Genomic DNA, 22500 nt, shown 5'->3' on the forward strand with positions numbered 1-22500 from the left:
AATTAATTATATTCTTTCTATTCAATCAAACTTAAAATAAATCACGGTTTCCACAAAAATATGAGCTGTTTTCAACAATGATAATAATCTTAAATGTGTGCTGATCATCAAATCCTCATATGAGAATGATTACACTGCAAAGAAGGCTCCTCGTTTAGTCATTTTGTCTTGTTTCTAGTCTAAATATCAAACAATTCTGTGAAAATGAAGAGTTTTTTTGCTTAAAACGGGCCAAATGATCTGCCAATGGGGTGAGAAAAATAATCTTGTTTCTCGTTTTCGTCCCAATCAGAAATAAGATTATTTTTCTCACCCCATTGGCAGATCATTTTGCCTGTATTAAGTTATTAAAAAATATTTTTTTCCCCAGAAAACAAGAAAACATATAATATTTCCTTTTTTAATGCTATTTAACTTATCTAGTAAATGCATCTTGATTTAAGCATTTTTAGATATTTGGATTGGAAACAATAAAAAAATACTAAATAAGAAGAGCATTTTTTGCAGTGTAGTGAAGGATCATGTGACACTGAAGACTGGAGCAATGCTGATCAATTCAGCTTTGATCACAGGAATAAATTACACGTTACTATATAAAAAAATTAATATTTCACATTTTTTACAGTATTTTTTATCAAATAATTGCAGCCTTGGTGAGCAGAAGAGACTCAAAAACAAAATTGTACCAACCCCTAAACTACTGAAGGAGTGTATACGAGTATTACGCAAGTGTGTTTGGACAGTATATATGAGTATTGTGTGTTTTTTGGGTCTTACGGTGCTGTAGGCTCCTGTGCCGCTCGGGTCAGGTGCATCATCACTAGTGATCCCAGGATTAATCCCAAATTTGTGCGGCCGACGCCCACCTGACAGCTGAACAACAGGGCTGGAAGCGGCTGAGACGAGTCACGACTCAAGGACAGAGACGGATTCTCCTGACAGAAAAAGATTGCCGTTGTATTGAAGTTTTCTTAATTATTGGATTAATAAGGAGTAATGTGCATTGCAATAATCAAGCCTAGATGCAATAAAGGTGTGAAGAAGACTTTTGCATCAGGCAAAGGAGAGAGAAGGTCTAAGTCTGGCAATATTCCTAAGTGGGGGGAAAAGCAGTTTTCAAGACCATTTTAATATGGGCATTGAATGCATCAAAAATAATCAAAATTGCTCCGGAAAAAAATGGCGTTTGGGGGGTAAAATGTGGGTTATTTTGGTAAGGTTGCCTGCTAAAATTTGCATTCCTGGGTCTATATATCCCATAATTGAGGTTGCTTCAACCGGCGTGAAAACCACAGACTTGGCAACACAGTGCAGTTGAGTTCTGTTGACATTTGACGTTATGCGTCGCTCCGCTGCTCTGATTGGTTATAGGTCTGTCCAATCGAGGTCTTTGCGCAGACTCTTTCTTATTTGTACGCACAGGAGAACTACTCACGAAAAATCTTTGCCTGATTCATAAAACATTTGTACGCAAATGAATGTTCTTAACCTCGTTCTGATGTTAATGAATTTGGAGTATTCTAAATGAGCGTCCGCGTGCACAAGGTTTGTCATTTGCATAAAACACACCCACACATCTCCCAATAAGGGTTTTCCACCCAAACCATCTCCATATAAGGGCTTTCCACACATGCTCTCCTCTCGTCAGTCTGCCCACCCTTTGCAGCTCTAACAGCTCCAGCTCTTCTGGGAAGGCTTTCCTCAAGGTTTAGGAGTGTGTTTATGGGGATTTTTGCCCATTCTTCTAGAAGCTCATTTGTGAGGTCAGGCACTGATGTTGGACGAGAAGGCCTGGCTCTCAGTCTCCGCTCTAATTCATCCCAAAGCTGTTCTATCGGGTTGAGCTCAGGACTCTGTGCAGGCCAGTCCAGTTCCTCCACACCAAACTCCTCATCCATGTCTTTATGGACCGACGCTTTGTGCACTGGAGCGCAGTCATGTTGGGACAGGAAGGGGCCGTCCCCAAACTGATCCCACAAAGTTGGGAGCATGAAATTGTCCAAAATGTCTTTGTGAAGCATCAAGAGTTCCTTTCACTGGAACTAAGGGGCCAACCCCTGAAAAACAACCCCACACCATAATCCCCCCTCCAGCTAACTTTACACTTGGCACAATGCAGTCAGGTAAGTCCCGTTCTCCAGGCAACCGCCCAGACTCGTCCATGGGATTGTCAGACTGAAGCGTGATTGGTCGCTCAGAGAACACGTCTCACTGCTCTAGAGTCCAGTGGCGGCTGCTTTACTCCACTGCATCCCACGCTCTGCATTGCTCTTGGTGATGTAAGGCTTGGATGAGCTGCTCGGCCATGGAAACCCATTCCATGAAGCTCTCTACGCTGTTCTTGAGCTCCTCTGAGGGCCACAGAAGTCTGGAGGTCTGGAGCTGTTGACTCTGCAGAAAGTTGGTGAGTTCTGCACACTGTGACCCTCAGCATGCGCTGACCCCGCTCTGGGATTGAACACTTTGTGGCTGAGTTGCTGTTGTTCCCAATGGCTTCCACTTTGTTCTAATCCCACTAACAGTTGAGCGTGGAATATTTAGTAGTGAGGAAATGTCAGGAATGGACTTATTGCACAGGTGTCAGCCTATCACGGCCCCACGCTTGAGTTCACTGAGCTCCTGAGAGCGACCCATTCTTTCACTAATGTGTGTAGAAGCGTCTGCAGGCCGAGAGCTGGAGTTATACACCTGTGGCCATGAAGAGATTGAACACCTGAACTCTGTGATTTAGAGGGGCGGCCCAATACTAACGGCAATATAGTATATCTATACTTTGGAAATGCAATAAAATGTATGTTTCTGTTTACAAAAGAGCATTAATATGGAGTAACTATGGAGTTAGGATCTCCTCCACGGATCTGGTCACCTTTGGCAGCCCTGGAGAACGAACAGCCTTGGAGTGAGGCAGGAAGTGGCCTCTTTCTTTTATAAAGCTGCTTCCTGTGTATCATCCTATTGGCAGGGCTAAAATAACAGCTTGAGCCCTGAGGTTTGTCGAGGAGCTTTAAATAGCGAGCGGACATGTTCACGAGAAGCGAGAGTTTAGATGAATGACTCCTCGCTGCCCACGAGCTGCAGACAAATGCATCAAAACAGCTCGTTTTTTAAAAGCATTTTGGGAATACACATGGGCAGAAAGCATCATATCACACAATATTCAGCTTTTTCCATCATCTTTCTTTAGGTGTGTGTGTGTCTATCCGTGTCAGTATAGCCCCTTTCCCACTGCAATTCCGGCAAATACACGGATAATGCGACCCAGCATTTGTAACAACCCGTAACGCTCCCGGGTCGAGTTGACATGTGACATCCGGATGTGACGTATAACGGCGAGCGATCTCCGCTTCAGCGCGGATAGTAAGGAGCTCCGTGGTCTCGACTTGTGTCCAGTTTGCGCTCATTTCTGCTTGTTTAATTTTAGTTTCTTTTGTATACGAACACTCTCTGCGTTTAAAACACCGACGAGCTCTTCTGGCACTGCAGGGTTGTGTTATTGAAGAAACAAGCTCTAGGAGTCGCACGATAACTACGCACACGTTGCGGCATTAGTTTCGGCTTTTGTTCACACAGCACTCGTCCCGGATCAAACCCCGCAATATTACTAGGTCCCCGACCCGGGTTCAATTCGGTAATCAATGCCGGGACGTGGTTGCTTTCAGACAGAAGGTGACCCGGCAATGCTCCGGGAATATTGCGGGTCAGACGTGCAGTGTGAAAGGGGCTTAAGACTCCTGAAACACCTACGTTGTAGTCTTGAGTTTCTTCCGGGAACCAACATGCCACAATATTTCTCATTATAATAATTAATACGCAGAATAAAGGGGCGGGCCTGGTTGTGTTAGTAGTCTGTTGAAACTGGCGGTTATGGTAAGGGGCGGGACATTTTCCAAACACCAATCACAACACACTGCTCCAGCCAACCAATCAGAGCATAGTTTTAGAAGGCGGGGCTTCATAGAGACAGGAACTAAACAGAGTTACTGACAGACTGGGAATAGAGGAGCCGCAACAATGGAGAATATGAGGAAATAATCAACATTCAAGCAGGAAAACCTGCTCTAGAAGAGCTAAAAACAACATCAAGGGCATAAGTAGTCAGATCCAAGTCCGAGTTATTTCAACACACTCAGCCTGTGGTTTCATGTGGCCATTTTACTTTCTAATCTTTCAACTCGTCAAATTTGTGGCTTCAGCTTCCGTCTTATTAAACCAGAGAAACAAGAAACACGTGAAGGAAGTGTCATTCATCAGACACATGACTGGTGCAAACACACAAACTGAGCTCTAACCAGACAAAAACACCACAACAGACACACTCGCAGCAATTTACCAATGGTAGAACGTATAACATACCAATGTTTCATATTTGTCTTCAGCCTTTCTGATGATCTACAGACTCCACTAACTCATTTACTTCCATCTAAACACGTTATATATCCCAGCTCAGACGCACTGACGTGTGTTTAGATTCCAGTGTCTTCGATGTTAAACATCTTCAGGAGATTTAATCACATCAGTCGCTGAATTGGCGAGAAATTAACCGACTGCATCACAAGAAAACAATTCCACTGAAGCACAGACAGAGCCTTTATGCGCGTCACATGACATCAGCTGACCAATACACTGATTTAGAGCAGATCTCCATTATTAGAAAGGTCAGAATGTTTCCTGTGATGGGTAGGTTTAGGGGCTGTGTGTGTGTGTGTGTGTGTGGTGTGATGGGTAGGTTTAGGGGCAGTGTAAGGGGATAGAAAATGCGGTTTGTACAGTATAAAAACCATTACGTCTATGGAATGTCCCCACATTTCACAAAAACAAACGCGCGCGCGTGTGTGTGGGGGCATGTTTTTGTGACATATGAGGACACAAATGTGTATAATGCCATGGGTATGACACAGGTATTACAGGAGAGGGTGAAATATGAGGACATTACCCATGGCCCCACTTTACAAAAGGCTTATAAATCACACAGGAGGAGTTTTTATGAGAAAGTAAAAATGCAGAATGTTTCCTGTGATGGGTAGGGTTAGGGGCAGTGTGTGTGTGTGTGTGTGTGTGTGTGTGTGTGTGTGTGTGTGTGTGTGTGTGTGTGTGTGTGTGTGTGTGTGTGTGTGTAGGTTTAGGAGCAGGAGCAGTGTAGGGGGATAGAAAATACGATTTGTACGGTATAAAATGCCTATGGAAGGTCCCCACATTTTACAAAAACAAATGTGTGTGTGTGTGTGTGGGGGGGGGGGGGGGGGGCATTTTTGTGACACATGAGGACAAAAATGTGTATAAATGACATGGACATGACAAAGGTATTACAAGGAGAGGTATTACACTTTTCAAAAGGCTGATGTTTCATACAGGATGAGTTTTTTTTAGAAAGTAAAAAATGCAGAATGTTTCCTGTGATGGGTATGTTTAGCGGCAGTTTGTGTGTGTGTGTGTGTGTGTGTGTGTATGTGTGTGTGTGTGTATGTGTGTGTGTGTGTGTGTGTGTGTGTGTGTGTGTGTGTGCGTGTGTAGAGAATCTCTCACCCGGAGGGCGCTGACGAACGCATCAAACTCGTCCTCCAGCGGCGCGCCCTCCATCGGCAGAGGCAAACGGTAATACCTGAGCAAACACACACAGAGACACACACACAGAGACACACACACTGCTGTCATGAGCATTGGAGCACATGTGAAGATGAAGATGGAGTGTGTGATACCTGTACGCGGGCATGGTGAAGCGCGGCCTCTTATACACCTCCTCGGTGACGTGAATGTCTTCCTCACAGCTGATGCAGATCTTCTGCGGCTCTCCTTTAAAGAGCTCGATGTCGTTGTACACGTAGAACATGTTGTCGTTCAGTTTGGCGAAGTCGTGAAGCTGAAAGCACAAAACATCTTCAGCTGAGCTTCCCTCGGATCGGCACATGGACATTACGGGAATGAGTTATTAGAAGGACAGGAGAGCATAAAGCACACGTACAAGCATTGTTAGACATTCAAAGATCTTAGACGAGCAATTGTTCTGTTCGTGCTGGTTTTGTTTTTATGACTTAACTTTCATGTTTTATGTTTATATGTCAAATAACAACAAAACATGTTTTTCAAACTTTTGACTTGACTGATTTTGCTATAAATGTGTCATAAATATGAGCAAAAAATGTTGTTGTAATTTATTATTATAATAATAATAATAATATTTATTATTAATATTATTATTATAATTATCATTATTATTGTTGCTATTATTATTAAATATTATAATGAACTACTTTAATAATTATAATAGACATTTAAATAATTATAACTTTTCCTAAAATCAAAAAATATAATAAAATAATTTTACAATTCTTCTTTTTATTATTGTCGTCTTGTTAAATAGTATAATTCACTGCTTTTATACTACTACTACTACTACTACTCCTACTACTAATGATAAAAACAAATCACTGCTTTAATAATAATAATAATAATAATTATACTTAATTAATATAATTATAATTCATCCTGAATTCAGAAAACATTATTAAAAAATTATCATTACTAAACAGTATGTCACTTTTTTATAATAATAATAATAATAATAATAATAATAATAATAATATTTATTAGTAGTAGTAGTACTGTAGTAGTAGTAGTAGTATATTAATTCAAAGATTTATATAAGATTATTATTATTATTATATTAATTCAAAGAAAATATATATATTGTCATATTTAGTAGTAGTAGTATTAGTAGTAGAAGTAGTATTAGTATTAATAAATAGTATATAATAATAATAATAATAATAATAATAATAATAATAATAATGATAAAAATAATCATTCATCATCATCCTCACCATCATCATCTTAAATGATCTCAGGACATTTCAAAATGAATTTCTCTTGGTCGCTGTAGTTATTTGTATTTTCTGAGAATGAACCTCTGACCTCTCTCCTGATGCTGAGCTCCAGACTCTCGGAGGAGAGCCGGCCCAGGCCGTGCAGGTTTTCGTGCAGGTTCTCCTTCCTGCGGGGCGTGTAGGGCAGGAAGTCTCCATCCATCCTCAGAAACACCACCGGCTCCTCACGCAGGCAGAAGAAAACCACCTCCTGCTCAGAGGCACAGACGGAAAGCTCAGCGTACACACACACCAAAAAAAAACTGTGCACATTTCATCCACACAAGTTTCATTTAATCAGCAGTGGGTTTAGCTGAACAATCGAGCCAATCAACAACACGCTTAATCTCCAACAAATGACTGGACAAACACCTTCTCACCACAGTTATTTACACATCGCTTTCACTTAATGGAAGGTCAACAGGGATCAGCTGGAGATCTGGACACACACACATACACACCCAGCCCCTACCCCTAAACCTACCCATCACACAAACACACACACACACACACACACACACACAGCCCCTACCTCTGAACCTACCCATCACACACACACACTGCCCCTGCCCCTAAACCTACCCATCTCTCTCTTACACACACACACACACAGCCCCTACCTCTGAACCTACCCATCACACACACACACCCAGCCCCTACCCCTAAACCTACCCATCTCTCTCACACACACACACAGCCCCTACCTCTGAACCTACCATGACACACACACACACTGCCCCTACCCCTGCCCCTACCATGACACACACACACACACACTGCCCCTACCCCTCAACCTACCTATCTCACACACACACTCTGCTCCTACCCCTGAACCTACCATCACACACACACACACTGCCCCTACCATCACACACACACACACACACTGCCCCTAAACCTACCCATCACACACACACTGCCCCTACCATCACACACACACACACACACACTGTCCCTACCCCTGAACCTACCATCACACACACACACACTGCCCCTACCATCACACACACACACACACACACACACACACACACACAGCCCCTAATCCTACCCATCACAGGAAACATTCTGCATTTTTACTTTCTCATAAAAACTCCTCCTGTGTGATTTATAAGCCTTTTGAAAAGTGGGGCCATGGGTAATGTCCTCATATTTCACCCTCTCCTGTAATACCTGTGTCATACCCATGGCATTATACACATTTGTGTCCTCATATGTCACAAAAACATGCCCACACACACACACACACACACAGACCTGATGGCCTTGCGCCTGCAGTCTCTGCAGGACCTGTTTGAAGCCACTCAGGCTGGGCTGGCCCATGCCATACAGTGGGAATCCGCCTTTGCTCTGCCGGAAGTTCGGCGCTCCATATGAGCCGCCGGTGTTTAAGACGTCCGCTTTGGAGAACACATCCTGCACCATAAAGTAGGAACCCTGAGAGGAACAGAAGCGAAATATTACACAGCATTCAAACCTGTTCGGCACACTTTGTCTTCTTTAAAACTCATTTCATAGAGATAGAGCGTATTTAGGCCACGCCCACACCAGGGGGAAACAATCCAACGCTCTCCATTGAGTTTGTATTGCGTGAGGCCGCCTCCTTGTCATTTTGGACTTATTACAAACAACAGAACAATGTCTAAAAGCTGATATGTGACAAGGTGTGCAGCACATAAGCTAAAAAACACAGAACTACGTTTTTATAAGCTGTCCATTCAAAAAAAAAAACGAGCATTTAAGGAGACAAAAGTGGACACAGGCAATAAGACGTGAAGCTTCAGCAGAAGAATGGGTCAGTTTTGGGATCCTGACACTCAGTATGTCTCAGTGTGTCTAAGTGTGCAGTAAACATTTGGTCAAATATCCAAATGTCATATGTTATACAAAAACACTTACAATTACTAAGAAATGTTTTTAATGAAAACTAAACAAATAACAAAAAGAGTAACCAACAGAAATAAAAAATGATAAAGAAATAAAGTGCGAGAAGCTTTCATACAGATTTTTCCAGCATGACAGAAAAGCCGCTGCATTAATAGCAGGATCTGCTAAATGACTAATTACTGCTTGATGAAGTAGAAACGAGCCGCCGGCACTGAAGGAGGAGAATAGAGACGTTAGTGGAACAAAGGCCGGTGTGTGTTTGCTGTTGATCTGCAGCGAAACTCATCACAGGCTCGTCAGCAAACAGAAACTAACGAGTGCGTTCGCCTTCAGCCTTCAAAGCCTCGGCGAGAGGTGCAAACGTCTGCGGGACGCTAACGACATGGGGCGCAGCAGCGGGGCACTAATTAATCACAGAGACGGACACAAGCAGCTCAGGCATGATCAACACACACACACACACACACACACACACACAGCAGGAGCAAAATATAACGACTATTAGGCAACTCTTACAACCTGATTCTCACACTGTATTCCAGAAAATATTCCATTATAATAATATAATATAATTAATAATATAATATAATATAACATAACATAAAAATATAATATAGTATAATATAATAAATATAATAAAATTAATTTTAATAATATAATATAATGTAGTATAATTAATAAATATAATACAATTAATATAAATATAATATAATTAATAAATATAATATATAATACAATTAATATAAAATATAATACAATATAATGTAATGCAATTAATATAATATAATATTATATTATATTATATTATATTATATTATATATAATTAATAAATATAATATAATATAGTATAATTAATAAATATTATACAATTAATATAAATATAATTCATATAATATAATTAATAAATATAATATAATTAATATAATATAATATAATATATAATATAATTAATAAATATAATATAATATAATATAATATAATATAATATAATATAATATAATATAATATAATATAATATAATATAATATATAATATAATATAATTTAGTATAATTAATAAATATAATACAATTAATATAAATATAATTCATATAATATAATAAATAAATATAATATAATATAATATAATATTTTATAATATAATATAATATAATATATAATATAATATAATATAATATAATATAATATAATATAATATAATATAATAGGGCTCAACGCTTACAAAATAGGCCTGGTTATTATTGCTTTTGTTGTTTTTGATCCATGTAACCTTAATAAATAAGGTTGACTTCAGAAAGCCTGTATATACACACACACACACACACACACACACACACACATCATTCATGAATGTGACTATTATACCATTTCAGCGCTGCAGCATATTTCAAAAAATTATGACGTATGCAAATTTGGACCCAAAGTGGTTAAACAAATTTTATTTTAAGTTACAATTTTTGTTATGGTTTTGAGTTTATAAAGTTAATAAACCTGATTATAATAAACCTACAGTAATGAGAATACGAAGGGGAAATGTGCACTGTAAAAAAATATTTAAAAAATAAGTTACCTGGTAGCCTTAAAATTGAGTTTATTGAAATTAAAAATTTGAGTTAATACAATAAAAAAATTGAGAATCGACAACCTTTATTCAAATAGTATTATATTGTGATGACGCAGTGAAACGTGCTATTTTCATGATTTATCATATTTTTTATGTGGTTCAGACAATCATATTTTGAGTTATTTATTTATTAACCCAATTTCCTTCATTGTATCAACCGAAATTTTTTATTTAAATAAACTCAAAATTAAGGCAACCAGGTTACTTACTTTTTAAAGTTAAACCAACAAAAAAATTTTTACAGTGTGGTTAATTGTCATTAAAAACATATCAAAAATAACTACTAGAATAAAAATGTCTAAAAATGTCTAAATGTGTGAGTTTAATTTTGAGAGAGATGCAGTCCGGCTCACCTGGACCAGATGGTGCTCAGGCATGTTGTCCGAGATCCTCCCGACTTTATAGTTTGTACGGAGAACATGATCATCATGGATCTGAAACTCCTGCCTGCAGTTATACCTGTAAACACACACAAACACACACACACACACACACACACACACACACACACACACACACACACACACACACACACACACACACACACACACTCAATTAGAGGGAGTATATCCGGCTGCACACACTCTGCAGGAGCTCAGATGATGCTGGACGTACGTGATGACCACCGGAGCCACTTTATTAGTGATGATGGATTTGGCCTTGTTGTTGTGGATGCTGAGCCTCTGGAAGGAGGCGTTGCTCGGCGACCGCCTGCTGTCCGTCATCCCGTTGCCGTGGAAACTCTCATGCAGTGTGGGCTGGGGAGCAGCGCTGGCAGTTGTACCCATACTCCACTGGCAGCTGTCAATCACACACACACACACACATTTCACATGAAAGACAAAACAATACAAGAATCATCTAACAGACTCTGATCAGTATCAACAGCAAATACTACAGGACATAAGAGCCATAAAAACACCACGGGAGATGAAAGCGTCATCCTTTCTCATCCCGAGAGGACACACACACACACACACACACACACACACACACACACACACACATTCAGCACAGAAACCTTGTTTTGCATCCTAACCTGATTAAATTAGGAGCGAACGCAGTAAATCAGTTTAAATCTAAGAGGATCTGCTGTGTTTGGTGTGAATCAGGCCCGTCTCAAACACACACACACACACATTTGTTTTTGAGAAATGTGGGGACAATCCATAGGTGTAATGGTTTTTATACTGTACAAACCGTATTTTCTATCCCCTTACACTGCCCCTGCCCCTAAACCTACCCATCACACACACACACACACTGCCCCTAAACCTACCCATCACAGGAAACATTCTGCATTTTTACTTTCTCAAAAAATCTCCTCCTGTGTGATTTATAAGCCTTTTGAAAAGTGGGGCCATGGGTAATGTCCTCATATGTCACAAAAACATGCCTACACACACACGCCTCACTACGGGCATGTTCCGGAAAGATCTTGGTTACAGGCCAGCGATCAGCATCAGAACACTTTACACACTAAAGCTGACAGTACAGAAGAAATCTATTTTAAGTAAACGCTGAACTTTCTGTTCATCAGAGAATCCTGAGAAAACTCAGCTTTGATTACATTTTAAAATACTGTTCATTACAGTAAAAGAACAAATATTTCCAATTTCACAACATTACTTTTAATCAAATAAAGTCGCACACACGCTCAACAGTTTACTTCAGTGCTGTGAGAGAGAGCAGGGGTTAAATGTCATCAAAGGTCACATGCTCGCTTGCTCTCCCACACACACACAGACTCACACACAGACACACACACACACACACAGAGACTCTCACATAGACTCACACACAGACACACACACACACACACACAGAGAGACTCTCACACAGACTCACACACACAGACACAGACTCTCACACACAGACACAGACTCTCACACACACACTCTCACACACACACACACAGACTCTCACACTCTGACACACACACACTCTGACACACACACACACTCTGACACACACACACTCTGACACACACACACTCTGACACACACACACTCTGACACACACACACTCTGACACACAGAGACTCTCACACAGACTCTTATACAGACGTACTCACACACAGACTCACACACAGACTCACACACAGACTCACACACAGACTCACACACAGACTCACACACTCACACACAGACAGACACAGACTCACACACTCACAGACACAGACAGACACAGACAGACACAGACAGACACAGACAGACACAGACAGACACAGACAGACACAGACAGACACAGACTCACACACTCACACACTCACACACTCAAACACTCACACAGACACACAGACGTGTCTAACAAGTGATTCCTGCGCGCTCTTATTTTAGTCCCCGGGTATAAATGAAACGATTGGTGTTTCACGCTCACCGGATGAAGCTCTTATGTAAGTGGGGCAGATTTAAGGTGACATGAGCGGATCATAACCCAGAATCTGCAGAAAAGTGCCCTAGATGAGCGTCTCACCTGCCCTGAACACACACACACACACACACACACACCCACAGCCTGCCAGACGATTGCTGGCAAACATCCTCTCTCTAAAAAACAAGCCGTCGTGACCCCATCTGCCTGTTTACACGGTCACCGCAGTGAGAGTGTGTGTGTGTGTGTGTGTGTCTTCACACTCAGTGCTGTTGGAGAGAGCAGGGGTTAAATGTCAAAGGCCGCTGGTGTGTTAGTGACTCCTCAGTCTCTGGGTCAGCGTCAAACCTGCAACCATTACGATCAAGTGCCTCATGTCTGAGGCTTAAAAAAAAAAAACACTTTTAGAAAGCTCGTCCTCTCCGGACAGCAAAATGGACATATTTGCTGGACTACCTAACGTTTTGAGATGGAGAATAAGCCTGTGAAATGTAAGTTATGCACTGAGGAAAGCTCCACATCTCAAACGCGAGTATTCAGGACGAGTAGCAGAGCGTCTGACAGGGTGAGCTGCTTCAAACCATACGGGTGACTATATCTAACTATATCCCGTTATATTGAAGCCCTTAATATGAAGCACGTGTCATGTTGAGGACGAGCAGTGTCCTCCTGCATCAGCTCACTCTGAGTAACTTTACTCCGCTAGATCTCAGATGCGTTGCTATCAATCTACTGTATATCAATATAAATGGTATTGCCTCATTCCATATCGGCTCTAAAAAATATATTGATTTATTGTACAAACTCGATATACCGCCCAGCCCTATACATACATATATATATACAAATTATTCTGTTTATTTATTATTCATTGTTGTTATTTTTTTACACATTTCATATTATATTGGGGCAAGCCCTTAATAATAATGTATATTAGCACATTATATATATATATATATATATATATATATATATATATACACACTTGTTTTATTAATATATTTTTATATTAGATATTTTTTACAGTATATATATATATACATACACACACACTGTAAATAAATATATAACATAATAAAAATTTATATTAAAGCCGCACTTGGCTACTTTTGCTCTCGGGGTCCCTCTACAGTTGGGAAAAAATAATGTCCTCAACTACTGTCGTAAGCTCTGTCCTCCTACAACAGCGGATGCCATCGCGTGTGCATTTGTTGACATGACAACCCTGATAGCCCTGAACTAGTGATGCGCGGGTCGTCTCATAACCCGCGGACCCCGTATGTCTATTTAATGGTCGCGGGTGCGCGGCGGGTTGTAAAAATATATACAGTGGTGCGGTGCGGGCCAAATAACTTCATAGAAGCGTCCTGCGGGTCGGTGCAGCACTAACAGTTCCCCTGAACACTGCAGGAGGAGTTCACATGCAGGTGTTCTTCTGGCGTCGCGTGGGAAATGTCTTCATCCCAGGTAACGTTACAGTCAGTGGCATGTCTCAGCATGTCATAGGAATATAATTTCATGGGTTTTATTTTTTTCAAACGCCAAATAATCACGATGCTCACGTTTACAATCCAGCATCATTATAGTAGTCTATTGGTTAGCGTTTTACAGAATCTATATGATACTTCAGTTCAATGTTTGAGTGGTCGGTAATCACCATAACAAGCAGGACAGCATCGGTCGCGCACGCCTCCTTCAGCTCACGCCGACGAGCAAACGCTGGTCACATGTTGATCCTCGTCCTGTCTTTAATCACATCACTCTTTCGTTTCCTCTTATTGCTTTCCTCCAACAAAACCTTTTCTTTCTTATTTGTCTGTGCTGCTTCGGACATGACTATATTATCCGACGAACAAAGTTGGGCTCGCACGTCTGAATGTAAGGAAGTGTGTGTGTTGGTGGAAGTGACGTATATGCCGTAAAGCCAGTGCCGTTTCTAGGCATAGGCAAACTAGGCGGTTGCCTAGGGCGCCAACAGCTGGGGGGCGCCAGTGAGCCCCCGCCCCAACAAGATTTTTTAGTTATTTCATATATATTTTATTATTAATATTTCGTACTTTTGCTATTTCAAGGCATTATGATTAGTTGCGATTATTGGAGTGAAGTCACCATGGTGTTAGTGGCGCTACTGTAATGAAATGAGATCATGTAGAGGGCGGCAGGGAACATCGTCATCCGTGGCGTTGTAACGCTTGTGTCAGAGTGAATTTTTTTTAACTGGAGTGGATGCAAACACGGAGGCGATTAACATCAAACAGACTTTATTCGCCGCTGAACTCTCATCACAAACTCCCTTTCCGTCCACAGCATTACTTAATAAAACAAAATAACTGACTGTTAGCAACAGAAAAGAGAAAATAATCCCCACACATGGGAACTCAGTGCGCACATACACAAAATGCAGACTTCGTTTGCAGGGAGCGCGCGCAACTCTTAAAGGGGCCACACTATATTTCTACTCGTTACAGCGTGCTTTAGTTTCATCATCATGAAAAGGTCAAAGCCATCAGGGGCTCAGTATTGTAAAAAGAAAAAAGAGGAAATATATAAAAAGAAAGCGAAATATACAGGTATGTTAGCCTACTTGGTTACTTGTTCTCTACTAAGCTGGTCGCTCTATCATAACGTTGAGAAAAACAATACACTGAATATTAGTACTGGAAGGACCACACGCCATGCTCATTTCAGGTGCAGAACATTATAGCAGTTAATTTGAATAATTTATTTTTTTTACATCAGAGATAGCTGTTTAGTGCTGTTAAGTTATGAACTTATGCATCAGCCCCCCCTAAAAAAATATGTGATTAACCTTTAAAACATATGAAACTGGCGCGAGGCTTCGGCTACGTCCCGTCTTTTAGTCTTTGTGTCACTGTGTTCTTCAATACGCAGCGGCGCCGAGTGACATGGTTTTCAAGCTATTGTTATCTAATTTTTTGGCTTTCAATTTTAGGCTTTCAGAACATCTTAAAATACACACATGTAGATCATAGAAATCAAAATTTTCTCGGGGGAGCATGCCCCCGAACCCCCCAACATCTGTGATCTCAGTGATAATAAACCAAAGCTACATTATTCGATTAATGCATGTACAATATGCCCATGAAATAAGGAAGTCATATTTACTTAATAAGTTGTAGGCCTAGTTTAAAAAAAAAAAAAAGGGGGGGGGGGGGGGGGGTTGGTTTGGGGGTGCAACATATGAATCTCGCCTAGGGTGCCAGAAAGGCTAGAAACGGCCCTGCGTAAAGCAGTCGGATTTTGTAGTTCTTTTTGTTCTCGGGTTACTACCCGAAACCCGAAGTTTAAAAGTACGATTAAAAACGATACAGACCCCGTCAGGCTATGGCAGACATGTCATTCAACCTATTGTAAGTCGATTTATCATCACAAGAGTCTTGAAATATATATTATGAAGGTTGAAAAGTTACCTAGTGCTGCTTTAAGAAAACAAGTTTAAATGAAGTGCATAGTAAATAAATAAATAAATAAATAAAATACATACATACATACATACATATATATACATATACATAAGTAATATAATAGCTTTCCTGTAGCTTAACCAGTAGTGCTAGCAACGCCAAGGTCATGGGTTTGATTCCCACGGAAAGCAAGAACTGACAATAATGTAAAAATGTGTCCCTTGAATGCAATGTAAGTCGCTTTGGATAAAAAAGTCTGCCAAACGCATAAATGCAACAAAAAAAAAAAAAAAAAGTATTAATATTTAAAAAAACCGACAGCCATAGAACAAACATCTCAGGAAGATCCATACTCATGTCCTCCTAAATGACTAAAGTGTGTGTGTGTGTGTGTGTGTGTGTGTGTGTGTGTGTGTGTGTGTGTGTGTGTGTGTGTGTGTGTGTGTGTTTTAGTACGACCAGCACACAATGAAGTGGTTCCTACACAACCACTGATCTCCACACTGAATCAAACTGGGTAACAAACTCCAGTTCTCAAACTGACAGAACGCCTCAGGAAACCCAATTACTGCGGCCCATTCACAGGGAAAATAAAATCCCCCAGTGTAGAGCGGCGCTGAAAACAGCCGGAAGAGCGCAGGACACACACACACACACACAGATGGGCATTCCCTTTCCCAACTCGCCATCTATTGATATTCCACTGGAGCAGCTCGAGCTGGCCGGAGCGATCCGCACAAAGGGTCTGCGAGCCGACAGGAAGTGCTCTGCAGCTGCAGGAAGCATCTGCGGTCGAGCGGCGAATCAGAGGAAGGATGCAGAGCGCTCCTCATTCTTAAGAGATGTTGAGAGGGATCAGACATGACATATAATAATAATAATAATAATAATAATAATAGACATGACATACAGTGTCAGGAAGAACTGGGAACACTGGGATAGACAGACTGAGGCCCTCTCAATCCTGTCCGCTAGATCAGACGGGTCACTGAGAACATGAGGACCATACACACAGTTCACAGTCAGATTCATTATTCACACATGCACACACACACACACACACACACACACACACACACACACACACACAACTGAACTGGCTGAATTTAACCCATTTCATTTTTTGATGATCTTTACACAACTATTGAACGGAAATCATATTTACAGTTAGTGCACCACACTCACACACACACACACACACACACACACACACACACACACACAGTTGCTCTCACAGTCACTCACACACAGTAGGACTGTGTATTGCCAAGACTCTGGTGATACAATACGTATCACGATACAGGGGTTACGATACGATATATTGCAATATATTGCGATATTTCTTTTTTGTGTGTTTTTGTTTTTTATAATTTAAAAGTATAAAGAACACAACCATAAGCCTAAAACACAAGACAAAGTATTTTATTTAATTAATACAGTATAATTTATATCACTAATCACTATTTGGTGTGTGTTTATTTTGTTACTGAGAGGAAAACGTGCTGTACATTCAATCAAAACGCTTCTCAGCAGCGCGGGTGACGTCAGGATGTTAAGCGAGCTCTCGGTTTCAATGTGTTTCCCGAGTATTAGATTATAACTTGGCCTATTTTGCAAACAAAATGATTCTTGTCGATTTCCTTAGTGGCTTCTTTTTAGCTGAAGCCAACATGAGTCCACACTTCTGTATACTGCAGGAGTGGAATAATGCTATCGTCTTGAGAGCTGGGTTTGCTAATGTAAACACTAGTGATGCACTTTTACCTTGCGCTTCTCCGGCTCCGCGTCAGTTATGCGTTCTGAGATAACACTGCCATCTAGTGGTTGGGTGTTATACAGTTTGTGTTTTAAACCGTACGCAAAGCCACGAATCTCGGATGTAAATAAATAAATATATAAATATCAATACAGCGTTTTTGAGAATCGATACAGTATCGCCAAACATAATATCGCGATATTCACGTGTATCAATATTTTCTTACACGCCTAACTACGTCCTAAAAGTATGTTCTCTTTTTGTGAAGACAAAGTACATACTGAGTGTGTAGCAGAAGAGTACTCAAGCTTCAGGACATCGACCATACAACACGATTTTACCATCCCAAATAATCCCTTAAACTTTAACATCCCGCTCATGTCCATTGCCGTCATCATAAACCTGTCCATTCTTTCTGATTTGAGTGATCCATCTGAATCAAGTTAGTTAAATGTGTTTAATGTGTGAGTTTTGACTAAAAACACTGTTATATTATAGGCCGTTGGCATGAATTGTACTCGTGATGGAGCGCATGAAAACCTTTTTAAAGATCCCCCTGAACGGGTGTACGACATAGATCGTATTCTAGCTAAAAAAAATCATATAAATACTGTTGGGTTTCTCACACAAACCGATCGTTTTGAATTATATATCGGTTAGCGGCTTTCCAACATAAATTATCGGTATCGATCACAGTTTTCAATCTCCAGAAGAGGCTCAGATGAAATCATAAGGAACATGTGACTGCAGCAAACTGTGATTATGATAAATTTAAAGCAGATGGAAATCATCTTAAGACTTCTTTAAACTACGCTTACAGGATATCACTGGATTTGGGGAATGTGAAATAGGATATCCCAGCAATACCCTGCTATTCTTTTGAAGTAGTGTGGTATCATATGATACTGCTAATGCGAGGAGAAAGAGTCATTCATGTGTGTTTGTGACCACAGAGTCAGTTTTAGGTGACACACCTCACACACACCCTGACACACACACACAGGGGTGCCACCCACCTCCACAGGAAGTGCAGGGTTATTACAGTTAACTACAACTAACATTAACACTACAACCATAAAGAAGCCAATTATTTAAATAATTTATACAATTATTAATTAATTAAATTAAAAAAGAAAAAAAAACACTGCTGCCAAAGCAACATTTCTTTCACTAAAACTGAAATACATGTCCTTAAAAAATTAGCATACTGTGATGAAGTTCATTATTTTCCATAATGTAATGATAAAAATTAAACTTTCATATATTTTAGATTCATTGCACACCAACTGAAATATTTCAGGTCTTTTATTGTTTTAATACTGATGATTTTGGCATACAGCTCATGAAAACCCAAAATCTCAAAAAATTTGCATATGACGAAAAGGTTCTCTAAACGAGCTATTAACCTGATCATCTGAATCAACTAATTAACTCTAAACACCTGCAAAAGATTCCTGAGGCTTTTAAAAACTCCCAGCCTGGTTCATTACTCAAAACCGCAATCATGGGTAAGACTGCCGACCCGACTGGAAGCATGAAGTCCTCCAAAATCTCCTGATAGCGAGCTGCATTGACCCTGCCCTTGATAAAACACAGCGGACCAACACCAGCAGCTGACATGGCACCCCAGACCATCACTGACTGTGGGGACTTGACACTGGACTTCAGGCATTTGGGCATTTCCTTCTCCCCAGTCTTCCTCCAGTGCTTCTCTGTAGCCCAAAGTGTCTTGAGCTGGGGAATGCGGCACCTGTAGCCCATTTCCTGCTCACGCCTGTGCACGGCGGCTCTGGATGTTTCTCCTCCAGACTCAGTCCACTGCTTCCGCAGGTCCCCCAAGGTCTGGAATCGGTCCTTCTCCACAATCTTCCTCAGGGTCCGCTCACCTCTTCTCGTTGTGCAGTGTTTTTTGCCACACTTTTTCCTTCCCACAGACTTCCCACTGAGGTGCGTTGATACAGCACTCTGGGAACAGCCTATTCGTTCAGAAATGTCTTTCTGTGTCTTCCCCTCTCGCTTGAGGGTGTCAATGATGGCCTTCTGGACAGCAGTCGGGTCGGCAGTCTTACCCATGATTGCGGTTTTGAGTAATGAACCAGGCTGGGAGTTTTTAAAAGCCTCAGGAATCTTCTGCAGGTGTTTAGAGTTAATTAGTTGATTCAGATGATTAGGTTAATAGCTCGTTTAGAGAACCGCTTCATGATATGCTCATTTTTTGAGATAGGAATTTGGGGTTTTCATGAGCTGTATGCCAAAATCATCAGTATTAAAACAATAAAAGACCTGAAATATTTCAGTTGGTGTGCAATGAATCTAAAATATATGAAAGTTTAATTTTTATCATTACATTATGGAAAATAATGAATTTTATCACAATATGCTAATTTTTTGAGAAGGACCTGTAATTAATAAAAACTATACAGCCCTATTTATATTTATATATATATATATATATATATATATATATATATATACACACATTTTTTTTTTTTTTTAAGATAAAAATCCACAACAAAATTACTAAATTTATTCAAATTAAACGTCCATTGTATCGTATGGAGAAAAAAATAAAGTAAATTACTGTTAAAAAAAATTATGTTTTACATTACTTTATACAAGACAAAACATCACAGTGTGGTAAAATTACAGAATGCTCATTTTTAGGGGAAATATCCCTTTAAATGGCCATCATCCACTTCACAGGGATCTACAAATCAGAACACACCCTTAATCTGCGGCACATTATTGCAAACGACGTGTGGGTCAGAGTTACAAAACCATGACTTAAGACATAAAAATCCCTTCAACAGGGAACTACAGTACCCTCAGAAATGAGGATGTTCAGTGTATTTCACACACTAAAAAATGCTGCGTTAAAAACAACCCAAGTTGGGGTGAAAAAACGGACTAACCCAGCGGTTGGGTTAAATGGTGCTTAAAACAACCCAATCGCTGGGTTAGTCCATTTTCAATCCATCTTGGGTTGGTTTTAGTCCAGCATTGTTTCGAGTGCAAAAACTATGCACCGATTGCAATTTTCTAGGCCGATTCCGGTTTTCTTTCTAAGAACTATAATTGACAAAATATACAAACAAAAATCCACTTTTTCTTCAAAGCAAAATTGTATTTTTACTATAAAATAAATTAGTAAACATTACAATAGGATCTTCTCTCACTTAAAAAAACTCTCAAAAAATAAGTGCTCTGTGCCAGGAAAGAATAATTGAAAATCAATTGCTTTATGAAACAAAACATTATAAATTGACCCTTTTCTATTTTTTTTTTCTTACAAATGTCAAAATACCCTACACTGTAAAAAAAAAAAAAAAAAAAAAAAAAGTAACCTGGTTGCCTTTAAATTTTGAGTTTATTGAAATTAAAAATTTGAGTTGATACAATGAAGGAAATTTGTTTAATAAATAGAAACTCAAAATATTACTGTACCCGAACCACATAAAAATGTGATAAATCATGAAAATAGCACTATTTGGCTGCGTCATCAGAAATAAAACACACAATTACCCAATATGCTTACACAATCTTTTAATAATATTTGAATAAAGGTTGTAGATTCTCAAAAATGTTCATTGTGTTAACTCAAAATTTTGATTTCAATAAACTCAAAATTAAGGCAACCAGGTAAGTTATTTTTTAAATATTTTTTTACAGTGAACAAACCTGAAGTGTACAATACTCCTCCAAATAATAGTTTAGCAATTGGGTAATAAATGTTGCATCTCTATCAAAACTCGGTTGACCATGACAGCATCAGTGAGGTGCTTATTGAGGTTTTACATCTACAATCTTAAAGGCTTCATTGGGGTCTTTATAGAACTATACACTGTAAAAAAAAAAAAAATCGAAAATAAAGTAACCTGGTTGCCTTAAAATTTTGAGTTAATTGAAATTAAAATTTTGAGTTAATACAATGAACATTTTTGGAGATTTGACAACCTTTATTAAAATATTATTAAAAGATGTTGTAAGCATATTGGGTAATTGCGTGTTTCTCATTTCTGATGACGCAGCCAAATTGTGCTATTTTCATGATTTATCACATTTTTATGTGGTTCAGATACAATAATATTTTGATTTTCTATTTATTGAACAAATTTCAATTGTATATAATTTCAATAATCCAACAAATGATTGTATCAACTCAAATTTTTAAGTTCGATAAACACAACATTTTAAGGCAACCAGGTTACTTACTTTTTTAAGTTAAACCAACAATTTTTTTTACAGTGTGGGGTTCTTTACTCAACTCCAAAGAAACTTTTATGCTAAAAAGGTTCTATAATGACTAGAAAGAACCCTTTTAGTCACAAAGGTTCTTGAGGCTATTATTCATATATTACATTACTCTGCAACATTTTGTAGTTGTACTTAAATTATAGTTCATTAAACTGTAGTAGTAACATATCACCTTTTAATCATGCTGATTTTTGAAGGAGAAAAACTGAAATGGCCCTCTCTGTCTGATACTGAGTGTGTTTACATGCACACCAGTAAAGTGATAACTCCAAAATATCAGCTTATTGAAATAACCAGTTTTCCCCGTTTACATGCAAACCA

General features: G+C 39.4%; 1 protein-coding gene across 3 annotated transcripts in view; it reads right to left on the reverse strand.

The window, feature by feature from the left end:
* Nucleotides 1-22500, reverse strand: part of pald1a (phosphatase domain containing paladin 1a) — a 100460-nt gene that overhangs the window by 66188 nt on the left and 11772 nt on the right. For all 3 annotated transcript variants that reach the window (XM_067430353.1, XM_067430355.1, XM_067430354.1), the window contains exons 2-8: nt 10987-11172; nt 10725-10830; nt 8118-8297; nt 6910-7071; nt 5697-5857; nt 5524-5599; nt 778-935 (exon numbers count right to left, since the gene is read on the reverse strand). In XM_067430353.1, the coding sequence (XP_067286454.1) occupies nt 778-935; nt 5524-5599; nt 5697-5857; nt 6910-7071; nt 8118-8297; nt 10725-10830; nt 10987-11159 (1016 nt within the window). In that variant the 5' untranslated portion in view covers nt 11160-11172. The remainder of the gene's footprint in view (nt 1-777; nt 936-5523; nt 5600-5696; nt 5858-6909; nt 7072-8117; nt 8298-10724; nt 10831-10986; nt 11173-22500) is intronic.

This window comes from Pseudorasbora parva, chromosome 21 (genome assembly GCF_024679245.1).
Source record: "Pseudorasbora parva isolate DD20220531a chromosome 21, ASM2467924v1, whole genome shotgun sequence".
Lineage (NCBI taxonomy): Eukaryota > Metazoa > Chordata > Actinopteri > Cypriniformes > Gobionidae > Pseudorasbora > Pseudorasbora parva.